The sequence below is a fragment of the Watersipora subatra genome, chromosome 11, assembly GCF_963576615.1.
Source record: "Watersipora subatra chromosome 11, tzWatSuba1.1, whole genome shotgun sequence".
NCBI lineage: Eukaryota > Metazoa > Bryozoa > Gymnolaemata > Cheilostomatida > Watersiporidae > Watersipora > Watersipora subatra.
The window spans coordinates 6,690,133-6,707,064 of record NC_088718.1 but is presented as its reverse complement, the minus strand read 5'-3'; the positions used below and the strand labels follow the sequence as shown (position 1 = coordinate 6,707,064).

Here is a 16,932-nt window from a genome sequence, read left to right as displayed (position 1 = left end):
TAAAACTTTGTTTCACAAGTAATATAACAAAAATGTAAAATATTAAAAAATTTTAAATAAAAAAAAAATTGTTACAAATTTCACTAAAAACTGTGCTTATTGTCTTAGGAAGTGTCTGCATACGAACGTCAAACTTCATTTCCTGTTCTGGGAGGTTTTGCCGATTTTCTTTCAAGTCTAATTTATGTGTTGGTAATATATAAATGTAGATGTAGGATGCGATCTTTAGTGATTGCGTATGACTGATTTTAAGCATGCTACGTTTTGTTTGCAACAGCATTGCTACAGAGAATTAACAAGAAATACTTTTTTGTAAATAAGTTTTGATTAGTAGCTGGTGCAAGAGGCTGAGCTTGTGTCGCGTAAATCACGAATAAGCTATGTAGGGTTCTCACAATATCCAAACTTTCAATGTTTTTGTCATGCTTTTAATTGATTCTAAAAGTTTTTATAGTTGATACTAGTTTGATTTTCAATTCCACCAAAATCCGGCTTTTTGACGCTGATACTCTTCCAGGTAACAAAGTGGAAGGCTATAAAACAACACAACGACTTTCTGGTTTGGAGAACATGATTTAGGCGATCAAACCATTTTTTCATTAGAAAATATTAAATAATTGGTTTAATAATACTTGTAAGGGTTGGGGTATCGGACCAGAAAGTGATAAAAACTGGCGTATTATCATCCTTGCAGTTAACTGAACTTAACATGTCATTGAACGTTTTAAAATTTTGAACAGTCGATATAAGAGTGAGCATGCTTTGTTTTGTGCTTCTTGAAAAATGAATGAACCGTCTATCTACCTATTGGTCAACATATCTGGCTTATCTGAGGCAAACCTGTATTTTGTACTTATCTGTCAGAATATATATATTAGTAGTATCTATTTGCAGCCTAAAATAAAAGAGATGGATTAAATAGTGAAAGAAAAGCAAAAACACTACCGAATGATATTTTGTGAAGCACATTTGTTAAATACAGTAGGCCTATTTAAACTACTTAACAGTCCAAAAATTTTGTTCATCACATCAGCATGACACCTGGTTTGTTTATTCGGCATTCCGTTTAAACATTTTAAACGGCATTCCGTTTAAACATTTGCAGTGACCAAAATTGGGCACTGTAAAACTTTCAACCCATTGTTTATAAGTAGTAGTAGAAATCGTAATGAGTATTCACTATGTACATAATTAATCCATGTTGTGGCAAGTTGGCCGAGTGGTGTAGTGGTTAGTGCGCCGGTCTGTAAATCGGAGTATCTTAGTTTGGTTCCGTTGTCAAACAATCTTTTTTCTAATGCTCTCAGTGTGGCTAGGGGTGGACATTGCTTTGATTATAGTAAAGATTATATCACTCATTTTGAATCAGTTTGCAGTAGTTAACATTTGCAACCTAAAAACCTTGCTGTATTGCTATTTAAGTTTAATAATAATTTTATTATCGTTAGGTTATGTTCAAACTACTTGTTATTTAACTTTGAGTTTTAGAACACTGAAACTTATTAAACTTTTTGTTTTGTGAAACTTATGTTATCGATGAGCTGAAAAGTAATAGGAAATAGCTGGTGATGTTACAGATAAAATGTTCAATAAGACTAGGCTTATTGATTATTAGGCTTGTCTGATTATTAATTCCCCTTCAAAACAATGTGTCAACACAGTTTCTCATATATTTAGGGTTGGACAATACTTAGGAGGCAAAACTATCTTGTTGTGTTGACTAGGATATGCTGTTACCTTTGAAGGCATGCGCAACATTTAGCACTTGGAAGAAGAGAGGGTGAGAAAAGATGATTGGTGGGTTATTTATATATAACCACAAAGGAGAGGTGTTAATATCAAGAGTTTATCGAGATGACATCGGGTAAGTGGCTTTGTAAATATATCCTTAGCGAAATTGATAAACTTTAGCATTAAGAGTTGGTTTAGAAATATACATGTTTGTAGCAGTATGGCACACACAGAGCTCTATTACAGAATAGCCCTTGTTAAGTAGTCAGTTTGTGCAAGTAAGGGTTTTGGCGTCACTCCTTGACCTCAGTAATAATAGGGAAGATATTCAGCTATAGTTTTACCTGTGCTCATATATGGAATATATGATTGCCATTCACAATATCACAGTTGCCTTACCTGCCATCATCTGTAAAGCTACAAATAAACTATAAATGAGCTCCCGGAGCTGTATTCAATTTTTGTAGTGCTGCAATTATTCAGTTTATTGTTTAATAAGACACAAATTGATGCATTCATGTGGTTTATGAATCGTCGCGTAATAAAGCTAGGAAGGATGTCATTTCTGGGTGTTCATTTTATATATTGAATTTTCTGTTTCTCACTTTTTATGTCACCATAAGCTGTATCTGAGAAATTGAGTAAACACACTGTAGAATGACATCTTTTGTCAGCTTATTGGGATAAATTACGATTAAATAATATACTGGTGATCTACTATAATGTTAAATTGATGACTACTATTTACATGAAGACGAAATGCTGTGGACGCATTTCGAGTTAAAATCATCCACTCTCGACAACCAATCCGATCGCCTGTTACTAACATGGCACGCACCAGCTTCTTTCATATAAAGAGGAATAATGTTTGGTTGGCTGCAGTCTCTAAGCAGAATGTTAATGCAGGTAAGTAGTTCTGCTGTTCTCTTTTTCATTGTACTATCTGTAATTATGCTTTGTAACAGAAAGGTCATTTATAATGCGAACATCTTAGGTGTAGGGGTGAAGTTGCACGTGAAAACATATTTGCTTCCCACTGTTGAAATCGAAGTTGAATTATAAAATTTATATGTGTCATTAGATTTTAGATAGTACGAAGGTTCAGAGTAGGATTAGTGATATCATATCAAGGTTTTCATCAGAGGTTAGATTGGATTTTCTTTGTAGTTGCATTGTTTCCTTAGCAGTCATGTCTTCTCCTTTTCAGCCATGGTGTTTGAATTCCTCAACAAGATGGTTCTTGTTATGAACTCCTACTTTGGTAAGATCACTGAGGAGAACATCAAGAACAATTTTGTTCTTATCTATGAGCTGCTTGATGGTGAGTTTTTAATTGTTTACTTTAAAGTAAGGCTCACATCATTCTTGTATACTTCATCTAAAGGTGTTTGGTTGAGAGTGTGGTCGTTGTTTGATCTGTAGTCTAGTTTGCATACAGTATATTATTTAGCTAGTCACAAAAATACTGATGCTTCAAGTGACCTGAAATTTGGCGATTCGATATAGTAGAATCAACTTCACAACATGGGGTTGACAGGTAGTTTTATATGAATGTAGCCGAACAAGACCTTTAAGATATATAATACTTATTATAAATTATATATACCGTAAAACCTCTATTTGAATGTCACCTCTAATTGAGCGCCACAAGACAACAAGGGTTGTAAAATACAACGTCACCCTTTAATTAAACGCCACCTCTATTTAACCACCACTTTGATCTTTATGCACCCATTATAGAACGCGGTCAGTAGGAAAGTGTCCACAAAATAATGATACTAATGACTCGGTTACTCAATAACAATCAATTTTTTCACTGTTTTGGTTGCCATGTTTTTAGTGATGGTGAGAAAATTGATCGTCACAGTCATCAGAACTTGATTCGAAATCATTAAGGTCTAAATCATATCCATGGTTTTCAGATACGTTCATAATGTGGTTAAAGCATTTTTATCAACGATAAGAATACTCTTCAGAAACGCCGTATGGCGTAATAGCAGCCATTGTTATGGTGTATTTCAACAATAAAAATTAAAAATGTAATGTCTGTTTTTTAATTACAAAGTTTTATGGCTTTTCCTATAAAACTTTCAAAATGACACTATCAAACTTATAACAGCACCACACTAGTATTTTATAATCAAACTACAAAATATTTAATAATCAAACTAGTTACTTGTTTGACTCGGTCTTATACTTCGACGTATATGAAAGACAGGTTAGCAAAAAATCTGGTACCAATTGCATTAATGTCGATCCACCCGAAGGAGACTCTAATATAAGCGACATTGGCATCGCTTCACTCGGAAAAAGTGTAAATTTATCTTCCTGAAATTCTGACGATCTAGTTGAAAAATACAGCGCCACCCTTTATTTGAACGCCACATCTAATTAAACGCTACTGTTGGGGAAAGGTTGAAAAATAAAATGCCATGGCACTCAAATAGATCTCGAATAGCTGTAAAACCAGAGTAATAAATTTACAAGTAGCATCACCTATTGTCTATGAATTTCCACAAATGTTTCGCAACTGTTAAAGCAGGTTTATTTCCCAGTCATTGACAAGTTTTCAGCAGTTGTTTACTGGACTTGCAAGATCCCTCTTTTTACATACCATTAAATGAATGTTTGAGACCATAGTTGTTTTTTAAGCCGTAGTCAAATGTCTATGTATATCTTAGCCAGTTGCAAGCCAATTTCCTTAAATTTGGTGATCTTTACTGGAAGAGTCGTGTCTGTCTGTCTGTCTGTCTGAAGCCATGGCTGGAGGTTGACAAAAAATATTACATCATACGGGATTTGAACTCAGGACTTTCAGCATAATAGACCAACTGTCTAGCAACTGCACCAATTGACCTTGTTCCTCCTGCATTTCAGAATAATTGTACAGATATATATTCTCCGCCTTTTATAGGCACGTCTGATGATCTCTCACGGCGTGTTAGACTACCAGGGTACTAGTTTACTTTAGAAAACTATGTGGTATTAACAGATTGTTTAGCCAAGACCTTGAAGAGTTTCGTGTAGATAACTGATCGAACAGGCTAGACTGGTGCATGCATCTTACATGCAGTCCATAGCGTGGTATAAACCGCCTCTCTTTGGATTGTTCATCAATGTGTTTGTGTTGCAGAGCTGCTTGACTTTGGCTACCCTCAAAACACTGACACAGGCATAATGAAGACTTACATAACACAGGCTAGCGTGAAGAGTCAGAGTAAGGAGGAGACTGCGCAGATCACTAGTCAGGTTTGTGTGTATTTAGTGAGTCCGTGTGCTCAACACATACTCAACATGCTTAGTAGTTTAGTAGCTAGTGACGGTCAGGGGTTCCCGACCCTTTTCATTCAATTCCCCCTTTTGTCTTTTCATAAATTTGATTCCCTCGCACTTTTAACTCACATGCTTTAAAACAACCAATACAAATTGTACTCCTATTTTATTGTACATATTTAAACATATAACAGCATATTATTAATTTTTATACAACACGCATACAATTCACAACAAAACATGACCTTTGGCATGGCGGTGAATTGGTTTATGACTAGCTTAATTTACTATCCAATCAAAATCTGGATTGATGTGTTCACATATATCTGGGTTCTGACTAGTAGCTCGTTATTAGCAACTAATGTTATAGTTAAAAACCAAAATGTTAAATGATGAAACTCACACAGCACTGCAAGGCATAAATTAAAAATTTGTCAAATCAGACACCTCCCTGTTCCCCCTTGTACATGTATATTCAAAATTCCTCCCTAGGGGGGAATTTTGAATATAATATCCTTCCTGGTTGGGAACCTCTGAGCTAGTTGAACACTTGGTAACATTTATGTTCTGAAAGTGTTCAACTGTTGGTACTACTAGGGAGACATACAACCTACAGCAGATGTTTCAAAACACTTTTGAGGTCGCCATTTATGATACATTTTATACATTCTTCATTAGATTGTCAAATTGTTTTCTCGTGAAAAAGTTTTCAGGGTTTTAATGTCTTGTCAGTTTGGCAGTATTAATTGTCAGAATGTTGCTAAAGTATTTTGAAGGGAATTTTTTGATTTGATGAATAGGCGGATAGCTGTGAGTAGATTTGCTTTCTATTTAAATGTTATATCGGTAAACATATTAGACTCACAATAGTTTTTCAAGGTAAGTTTTTAGCAAAGTGTATGCTATTGTAAATAGCGTGAAACAATTATTATTTATTGTTCAATGTAATAGTTCATTGAAAAGAGAATATTTTGGCTGAACTTTAATAGAAACTCGCACAAAATGGTGTTTGGTATAAGGCTAAAGTTGTGAAAAATAACCGGTTTGGCTGGTTTTTAATAAGGTCAACCATCAGTAGCATGGGAATGACTAAGTTGTGAAAGAATGAAAGCGCTAAAAGAAAATTCACTCATCAACTGTCTCGACCGTGCATGTATATGTTGGAAGCCTGTGACACGTTTGACCTAATTTCAAATATTAACAAAAAGCGGACCCTTCAGCCATTACTAGCTAAATGCCATTATGTGAAGAAGTACAGCGAAATACTCCTTATGATCGGAAGACTTCTTATGATTGGTTGTCACATGTAGGTCACAGGGCAGATAGGCTGGAGGAGGGAAGGGATCAAATACCGTAGGAATGAACTTTTCCTTGATGTCCTTGAGAATGTCAATCTTCTCATGTCCCCTCAGGGTATGCTTTACGTATTATCTTTCTTCTCGTCATACACTCGGTTTTGTCCGTCTTTTTCCACTACTACAGTATTCTAGTGAATTTCATCCATAACTTGCCTTTTTAAGATCTGGTCATAATTACCTCTCTATTTTATTCCCACACATCATTATTTTTCAATATATCCAGGTCAGTCTCTAACATTATATGGAATACTGCTGATCTCTTGACTTCATCCCTCTCTTTACAACCGATATGACATACCACTGTAAAGCGAATTCAAGCTATTTGTGTTATTGTTGACTGTCATGTTATCGTTAATAACATGTATTGATCTGGTCAGCCAAGTTTTTGTAAGTAGCTTCTTATCTTGATGACGTACAATTTGCTAAACCAAATTTATATTTCCACCCAGCTTTTACAGTCTCAGTAGTTTCAGACTAATCCCGAGTAGCCTACCATAAGATCACAGTCTGCCCCTAGCTATAGCGGATGTCTTATCGTCACAAATCAATAATGTGTAAATGCTCATTATTAGATTCCTTTGCAAGTCATGACACACAGCATCTTGGAATGGCCCTTGCAGTGGAGCATTTGGCTTACGTTGTTCTTTGCTATTGCTCGCTATTTTTATACTTGCTGATTCTGTGTACAAGTCCTGCGTCTGCAGGTTCTTCTGCAGGTTTTAGACAGCACAGATTGTATGGCTTGAGAAATGAGCTCTGAAGGATTGAGAAATGCATTTTTTATAGCTGTTGATATGAGCTACCTCGTTTGTGCAAGTGGTCATCAATTCGATTGAGCTAGCAAATCGCTCAAAGTTTTTCAAGGATTTAATTCACATGGATGCGGTCAACGCGGCTCTGACAATATTTCTCCCTAAACTAGTTTTCGCCGTATTAGCTTCCCGATTATTTGTGTTCCCATTTGTGGTCCACAGTCTTTTAGAGCTGTGTACATCTAATCAGCTTTTTCTATAATGAGTTGAAGATTCTGCGATTGTGTGCTTAGTTATAATTCAGTTGGACTGGTCTTTCAAACATGGGTGAATCCATCTATACATTTACTTATGTAGGTCAAGTGCTGTCAGCGCACGTAGCAGGCAGGATTGTGATGAAGTCCTACCTAAGTGGCATGCCTGAGTGTAAGTTTGGGATAAATGATAAAGTCATCATGGACTCCCGGGGCAAGACAGGAATCGACGAAACTCCTAAACCGTAAGCTTACTGTTAATCAATGGGATGCGAGGGCACATAACTCCTTTTTGTTAATTTTTGAGATACTAAAGCCTGGTTTCCATGTGACAGCGCCATGATCGTGCGCGGCCCAGTGATCGTCTGCAATGCATTTCTTGGGCCGCGATGCAGTGTTTCCATATCGCACGTAGGCGCCATGCTTGCATTGAACAGGATGGATAATTTCCTTACTTTTTCGTAGGAGAGACATATTTCTTCGGAAAAACAGCCCTCCGTTGCGAAATTGCGCTGTCATATGAAAACCAGTCTTACTCTTTTGTACGGGAGACCAATTTTTTCAGAACACAGCCCTCCGTTCGAATTGTGAGATAGGTTGAAAAGGTCTAGCGGTGTATTGTGGGATACATCATCGCCCGCACCCATCGCAAGGATCCATTCTGTTGTATCCTTGCGATCATCGTACGCACGTCGCGCGATCGTCGTGCGTTGACGTTTCCATATCACAGCTGGCCTACGCACGACGTCGTGTGCCTTGTTGTGCGCCTTGCGCTGTCATATGGAAACCAGGCTTTAATGACCTGCTGCTGTGGCATAGTTTACACATAGAAAGAAAATGTTATAGGGTGGACGACTTGTTTTAATGAAGAGTAATTTTCATGTGAAATATTGAGCAGTCATTTGGCCTGCTTGTGTACCAGCACTGCGCTGGTCAATGATAAATACGAATCGTTGTCACTGGCATGCTGGCAGTCCTGTGTGCTGTGAGAGATTATCGTGTGTAATAACTATGTGCACAATTATTCCAAGGAATGGGAAGGTGGCCAAGTGGTGCAGTTAGCACACTAGTCCACTAAGACAAAGATTCGAGTTCCATTCTTGTGTGATGCATTTTTTTCCTAACGCTTCAAGTGTGGCTTCAGACGAACACGGCTTGTCTTGTAGTAAAGATTTCAGTCATACAACCAGTTTATCAACTGGACTAAAAACATTTGTAGTCAAGTTTAAGGCGTTGTCAACATTGTGTAAGATGTCCTAATATTGGTCACGAAAAGGAATCCTGCCACCAATATAATTCTTTGTGTATTGTTATCACATCTAATGTTTTGGGTGAGCCGTTTATCATTTTGAGCAATGTCGTATCCCTATTGCAATAATTTTAAAAATCGATAAAGTGTATTGCTGCCTACGTTTTAGTTTAGTTGTTAATCAAGTTTTTCAAATATTACAAAATTGCAGAACTCTTCTCAGTTTTAGCTTTTCTGGAAATATAAACACTGTTTTTTCAACTTGTCTGAAGTATGGCGTTAACAACAGTAAAAACCCTGTAGTCAACAGAACTCGAGCTCATCTTTAAGCAAATGACAGACAGAGGGAGGCAAATCCACATTTATTTTTGGCATAAATTAGAACACAAAAAAGTTGTTACTGTGGAAAGTTTTCAAAATTCTCATTTCACATCTGCTTTAAGGGGAGAAAGAGAGATGTTCATACGTGTCACAATGCTAGCTATATCTTTGTCATTAGCTTATAGAAGTATGTGTAGGTATGGTGTAGGTATGGTGTAGGTATGGTGTAGGCATCAGTGGGTTGTGGTAAGTCAGCACAGCCCTTACTGGTCCTTAATGCTTGTCTGTTATATTCATTCACCATCTGTTTCAACATGAAACATCAAGCATGATGGGCATTTTCTGACACTTGATTGACAAAGAATGATAAAGATTGTCTCTTTTACATTCATAATAAAATGCTTCCTGTTTATTACTGTTTTTGTCATTCGCTGCATTCAGTGAGAGCCAGCAACTTCGCACATTGAACGGTTGTAGTTATATTTTATTACATATAGATTAACCTCACTAACGTGATAACAGTAATAACGTGATAACAGTAATAATGTGATAACAGTAATAACGTGATAACAGTAATAATGTGATAACAGTAATAACGTAATAACGTGATAACAGTAATAACGTGATAGCAGTAATAACGTGATAACAGTAATAACGTGATAACAGTAATAACATGATAACAGTAATAACATGATAACTGTAATAACATGATAACTGTAATAACATGATAACTGTAATAACATGATAACAGTAATAACATGATAACAGTAATAAAATGATAACAGTAATAACTTGATAACTGTAATAACTTGATAACAGTAATAACATGATAACAGTAATAACTCAGCTGCTCATCATTATATGTGTGATCATCTAAAGAGCAATTACTTTAATATCTGTTATTCTATGGTTACGATATGCGCTCATACGCTGTGTGCAGCCATAGAATGTGATCATGGACATAAAGGTTTCTTGTTGTTGCAGGGCGGCTGGAGGTAAGATGTCTATTGCTATAGATGACTGCCAGTTCCATCAGTGCGTTAAGTTAAACAAGTTTGAGACGGAACATTCCATTAGCTTTATTCCTCCTGATGGAGAATATGAACTGATGAAGTGAGTGCATTATATATCTTTCTCTTTAACACGCTGCAAGGAGATCAGACATGTTGCTGGCTGTTCATGAGTGACAGCAGTGATTATAATAAAAGCTTGGGTTAACAATTGCTTAAGTTAACTTTGTTTATGGAATGGTTCTCTATTCCTGTTGTCTGTTCTGTCATGCAGTGAACCCTATTTGTGACTAGGTATCGAACAACCAAGGATATAAGTCTGCCATTCCGAGTAATTCCTTTGGTGCGGGAGGTAGGAAAGAGCAAGATGGAAGTTAAAGTCGTTGTGAAGAGTAGTTTCAAATCAAATCTTCTTGCTCAGAAAGTGGAGGTATGAAAGTAGTGTTGTGGATTTATCAGCTTTTAACTTTAAGCATGACCTACCGGAAGAATCATAAACATTCCTTCCAGTAGGTCATCTGCATTGCTAAGCAGATCTCTTTCTGGTCAGCTTAGTTTAAAGGTGAACTTGCACAAGTTTGTAATAGTTTTCATCAGAAAGTATCGTTATGTTTCTATCATTTGTGATTGATTTTCATGTTTGCAGTAATCTAACTGGCAGGATATTTTAGGATTAACATCGAAAAAACTTGTGGTTAAACTGCTCAGATCAAGCAAAAGCGCGACTATGACATCTATAGTTGTAAAGAGTCCAACAGAATAGAGACACATAATGCTGCAACTTGTACACAATAGCAAATATCGAGCATCGATAGCAACTAGTGACATTATGTCGGCACATATCGTTCTTGTGAGCGTTTTAATCGTGATCAGGTTTTGTAAATTTTAATTTTAAAACATTTTGGCAGTCTGATCACCGCAAACAAAAAACAATCGCAAATGATAGAAAAATGCTGATACTTTCTGATAAAATCTAGAGTTTTATGTAAGTTCATTAAAGACATATTTGTGTTATTAGTTTTCTGTGTACCACAGTTAACAGTAGTACTAGCAATGAAAATTGTTTTGAAAGAGTAAATTTTACTATTGAAGCGGGCTTACAATGATAGTGATACAGCCGAAGTCATCTCCCAATTGTGTTTTGTTTACCGGTTGTACTGAAATTTACACAGGAAATTCTTATTATTTGGTTGTATTGAAATTCTGAAGTCTCCAACCTCTCGATTTTATCGTGACTGTAAAGACTTGCATTACTTGACATCATTAAACATTTGCTATAGCCACTTATATTCAGATGATATTGTCAAATCCTGTGTTTATTTTGTGCATACCTTTCGCAATCTTATCGGTTGCTGTCTGTCTTTTAATCCTCTCATTGCAAGTTTCTTCTCTACTAAAATAGAGCTATGCCAATACCTCAATGCAGGTTATTTTACTAATTGATTTTCATTTACCGTCTCCATTTTTGACATACTCCTTGCAAAGGCAGTAAACGAAATATTGCAAATGGCGGAGCAAACCACTCAAGATGGTCAGAATTGTAATATATAATTGATGGGAAAAGGCTGTCTTTGGAGGGTGGCGGAGGCTGAAGCAAAAAGTCTTTCAGCAAAACTTGGCGCTTGCATTGAACTGGATCGTAGGCTAACGATAGATCGGTGTAAACCTGCCTTGACACAGCATTCTGGGATATAAAAGATGGATGTGTAGTTGTCGTTGAGTTTTATTAGTGAGGATTGTCCTTTCAGAATGTGTTAGTTTCTTTGGGTAACTGCAATTGATATTATATCCACTCATTGTGAAGGACATGAGCCCAAGTTTTTGCTTTTATTCACAAATTGGATTAGGAAAATCTCTGTTTAGGTAATAATAAAGTTTGTAGTGTCTTCATGCAAATTGCAGGTGAGGGTGCCCACCCCTTTGAACACAAGCGGTGTACAGGTACTCTGCATGAAAGGTAAAGCAAAGTATAAATCCAGCGAGAATGCTATTGTATGGAAGTAAGTTATGCTTTTTCTATCTCCATTCAATCTGTATATTGAAATTGTCAGATCGCATCGTGGGTCATTTATATATCCCCTGCATTGTTTGACCTCCTACCATAGCATCTGTCTTGTTTATTCTTGTCTCTGGCGTGAATGCAACTCTAGCTGCATCGTGTTAGTTTTGAATTAAATAAAATGGACCAGATAAAAAGTTACTAAAGGGTTGCTCTATGTTACATCGTCTCATGTATAAACAACTCCGCTTGTTAGAATGTTCGTAGCCATTACTACTGCAATATTTCGACCTGCTTTAACTTGTCCTTGAGTATGTACGCACCTGTTTTTATCTCAGAATAAAGAGAATGGGAGGACTCAAGGAATGTCAACTGAGCGCTGAGATTGAGCTGCTAAATACCTCAGATAGAAAAAAATGGACAAGGCCACCAATTTCCATGAACTTTGAGGTAATTCTTATAGCTTTTAAGATAAATTTACATAAATTGTAATTGATTTGATCAGAAAGTATTGGTATTTTTCTATCATTTGCCATTATTTTTGATATTTGAGGTGATCTGACTGCCAGGATGTTTCAAGATTTCAATGCACCAAACTTGGTCGCAGTTGAAAAGCTCATATCAAATGAAAGTGCAATTATGATGTCTATAGTTGCAAATAGTCTGACAGAATAGAGACAGTGAATAGAGAACGAATGAACAGAGAATGAACAGAGAATAGAGAATAGCGTAGTCATAGAGTTTACCAATGCAAGCAATGAGCGTAGTCATAGAGTTTACCAATGCAAGCAATGAGCGTAGTCATAGAGTTTACCAATGCAAGCAATGAGCGTAGTCATAGAGTTTACCAATGCAAGCAATGAGCGTAGTCATAGAGTTTACCAATGCTGATGAGCGTAGTCATAGAGTTTACCAATGCTGATGAGCCGAGTCATAGAGTTTACCAAGGCTGATGAGCCTAGTCATAGAGTTTTACCCATGCTGATGAGCCTAGTCATAGAGTTTACCAATGCTGATGTGCCTAGTCATAGAGTTTACCAATGCTGATGAGCTTCTCAATAAATTAGATGAGTATCCAAGTGACTTTGTGGTGTTAGGGCATACAACGTTTATATTCATTCATCTGGTAGGGTTGGCTTGTGATCTTATGGTCCATCGCTTGTAGTTTAACTAACTCTCTTCTAATTAGTTATTTCACTACGGAATTTTTGCTCAAGTGTTTTCCATTTATGTAGACTCAGTAATTTTGCCGTAAAAGCTAGAGTTTTGCCCAAGAGTTTTAATCTAAAGCTCTTTGAAATCAGCAAAAGATTTGCACAAGAATCAATACATGAAGTGCAAAGACCATGATAAATATTTGTCTAGCTTAGTAAAACTGGTTGCAAAAGAAAAATGGTATCATTTTTGAAGTTTGACCAAAAGGCAGACCCCAATCTCTAATACAGAAATATAGTTATCAAAATTATCTGTTGAAGAACTTTACAAGCGTGTACTACGGAAATATGTTTGGGTCGGTGTTCACAATTTTTTTCTCATCCATCTTAAACCAAAAATTAAAAAATTTGTAGACTGCAATATTACGCTGTAAATTTTAAGTAAAAAGTAAACTAACTGTTTTGCATTATTTTGGCAAAATGATACATCTTACATTTATTGTGACAAAATTTCGAGTGGATCTGTCTATTATATTGTTTGCTATGTTTGTTAGTTTATTTTTATCATAAAAACAGATGCACACAGAGATAAACTAAATAAATATCCATATATGAATGAGCAATCACGACACAATAGGGAGTGATGAAGGCCCACGTGCACAGTAGCAGGGCTAATCAAGATGCAGGGCCCGAGTTGACAATTTTCTTAATGTAAAAATGTTCACATATTAAGACCCAGAGCCATCCCGATGAGTCAAGCAGATGCCTCTTTAAAGCAATCCTAAAACTATTTGAATTTTCAATGTACCTGATCAATATTGGTAAGTCATTCCAAATACTGGACAACTGGTAAGTTACCTGTCGATGTCCAGCTGTAGATGTAGACTTAGGGTAAGGTAATGCATAAGAAGAATAACGAGTAGCATTAAGAGTGTTGTGGAACATGAGTCTGTGATATGAGTTATATGATCTCTGATAAATTTTTATGTATAGATACTATGGTGAACCATTATTACAACTTTCCGTCAGAATGAAGAATATAGGCGAGTCATTTGAACAACTTTCCGTAGTATAAGGATTAATACCCTAGGACGCTTATGTATTCACCTCATCTAACTTTCGCGTTTTCATGGAATCATCCTCTCGCGAAAATTTCATGGGCGAAACTAAACTGTCATAACGGACGAGCGAAAACGCTGAATTAAATATCTTTGTTTATTGATAGTCCAAGAAACAAATGGCAGCAAGCGATCAAATTGCATTATCGATCTCGGCTACACAATTCTACCTGCGGTTTACAATTACAAACTAGTCCCAAATTGAAAAAAAAAATTTACCGGTGAACCGAACCTGAGGAATCTAATTATGTTTGTTCCACTGCATTCATTTTCACATCACTATATTTTCGCACTCATCAGAGCTGCGAAATTAAGTTGCAGCAAAAGTTTACTCGGTATGCTACTCACGAAACTAGATACTAGCGAAATATAAGTGTCCTAGGGTAGTTGACTCCTGTACATAAATCTGTCATATGATTGTGTGGCGCAGAAATTTTGGGGACTGTGTTTTTACCAGGTTTTTCTATGTAATTGTCATTAAGTCTCAACTCTAACTATTAGATAATTTTTAAAAAATTTGGAATTTGCTTGACTGTCCAGCGATAAAATACAACTGTGTTATACATAGAGTTGTCTGTTGCTCACCCATCACTGAACTTCAGGAGGAAACAATTCTCAATTCTGTTGTGAGTATATGCTTGCGATATACTTGCAACCCAGCTACTGATTTGTTGAACAGGTTTTTGGTGAATAGTTTACAAATTTTCTTAATGTCGTTTTCACCTAACTAGATGGCATAAAGGAAGTTAGTTGCAAAGGTTATCACTTCAAACTGAGAGTTTAGTCCAAACAAACTTTTGTTTAGGGATGCATCCTGATATAGTAGGTGATATCTTTTTAATAAAATAGCTAGAGGCTGTCTTTAACACTGAATACAGTTAAAAGGTGAAGACTTTAAAGATGAATTTGCACGTTTTGGTAGATTTTATCAGAAAGTATTAGTATTTTTGTATCAATTGCGATTGCTTTTTATGTTTGAGGTGATCCGACTGCCAAGATGTTTCATGATTAATATCGACAAAACTGGATCACAGTTAAAACGCTCAGTTTAAGTGAAAACGCGATTATGACGTCTATAGTTGCAAAGAGGCCAACAGAATAGACAGCAGTAACACTGCAACTTGTATGCTATAGCTGATATCAACTATATCAAAGATAGCAACTAGGAACGTCATTTCGCATATTTTCTTGTGTGCGTTTTTAATCTTGAAACATCCTGTCAGTCAGGTCACCTCAAACATAAAAACAATCACAAATGATAGAAAAATACTGATACTTTTTGATAAAATCTACTAAATATTTTGTTTAAGTTCATTTTTAATATTTACAAGGTTAAGAGTCTTACCAACATCCTGGTCATGCTGGTTTCTCTTCCAATAAAGTTTGTAACTACAATCTAGTTTAGTTTTACCAGTGGCAATGTATTTGATGGCCAGTTTACTGTGCACAGGATATATTCCGCTGCTATCTTTTGCCTGTGCCTGTACCATAAAACTCCTTGTTCTCTTCTCAGGTTCCCTTTGCACCTTCTGGCTTCAAAGTTCGCTACTTAAAAGTTTTCGAGTCTAAGCTTAACTACTCCGATCACGATGTTATCAAGTGGGTGCGCTACATCGGAAGGAGTGGTCTGTATGAGACAAGGTGCTGAGGCTATACTGATTCACAAACTATACAAGACCTGTAAATGCCAACAGGAATATTTCAGTGGCTGCTAAGCTCGGTGTTACGTTGAATCGGATTTGTTAGAAGGAGACAATTCTTTGTTTAATTGTACTCGTAGGTTGGATAGGAAAAGTGAATTTATATTGTTTCTATGATTTATGCATTGATGTTGTATTATGATGATATTGGAGATTAGTTTACGTCTCAAGATGTTTTACATCTATGGAATCTTAAGTGGATAGTAAGTAGATGAATATATATATATTGTATCATGATAAACAAACCGTCAGTTGTGGAACAGCATTTGTAATCGATGCTTTTTGTCTTCAGTTAGGTGGCTGAGTGCTGCCAATGAAATTTACACACCAACAAAAAACAGCCTGCCTTCCTTGCCAAGTGACAATAGCAAACCACCTGCTTAGCTATGTTTGATCTTGCCTCGCAAGTCTAAAATTCTATAATTTAATTATTTTTTATTGCTAGAAATAATTATTTGTTTAAAAAAAGTTGTTTGTCCAAGCTTGTATGAGAATGCATTGCGTTGATATCAAAAAAGTGTCGAATACCGCTAGCTGACTACTGTTGCTAACCCGAATGTGTCATGAATAAAATAACATATTCAACTTCTCAAGTTCCTAAACCAGAGACCTGTATAGGAAAGTGGTAAGCATACCATGATAGTATAAGTCATGTTTTGTCTGACAAAGCAACTCAAAATGCTAACTAGGTTAATAGTGACCCCATTCCTGGTGTGACCTACATGTGTGGAAAAGTCGAAGCAAGTTCCCTACATCCATAGCCTTTCATTTAACATTTAAATATTCTCTTGCGGAAAAGTTAACTCAAAAAGCTGCATTTTGTTCATTTTTATCGATTGCTTGACAATCCACGCCCAAGTATGTGTGACTAAAATATGTTAGCAAAACTTTTATAGCACTATAAAAGTTCTTTCTATACTCCAAAATCTATAGGAGTATGTCGATCAGGAGGATGTGGTCATTCCTCCCTTTAGGTGACCAGGCTACTCCGCCAAGGTCACCTATTAAACTGT

At 36.2% G+C, this 16,932-nt stretch overlaps 1 protein-coding gene across 3 annotated transcripts; it reads left to right on the top strand.

Moving 5' to 3' along the window:
- Positions 1–147: 147 nt before the first annotated feature.
- Positions 148–16,164, top strand: LOC137408833 (AP-2 complex subunit mu). Of its 3 annotated transcripts, none has more exons than XM_068095412.1 (12): positions 148–192; positions 1,746–1,864; positions 2,486–2,637; positions 2,939–3,052; positions 4,865–4,980; positions 6,315–6,417; positions 7,472–7,613; positions 9,923–10,051; positions 10,243–10,378; positions 11,851–11,948; positions 12,286–12,397; positions 15,733–16,164. In XM_068095412.1, exons 2-12 carry the CDS (start codon positions 1,791–1,793, stop codon positions 15,865–15,867), a joined length of 1,311 nt encoding a protein of 436 aa, XP_067951513.1. In that variant the 5' UTR covers positions 148–192; positions 1,746–1,790; the 3' UTR covers positions 15,868–16,164. The 3 variants fall into 3 exon arrangements, with proteins under 3 accessions (XP_067951513.1, XP_067951514.1, XP_067951512.1); XM_068095413.1 differs by having other exon boundaries at positions 170–188; XM_068095411.1 differs by lacking the exon at positions 148–192 and having other exon boundaries at positions 1,722–1,864.
- The last annotated feature ends 768 nt before the right edge of the window (positions 16,165–16,932 follow it).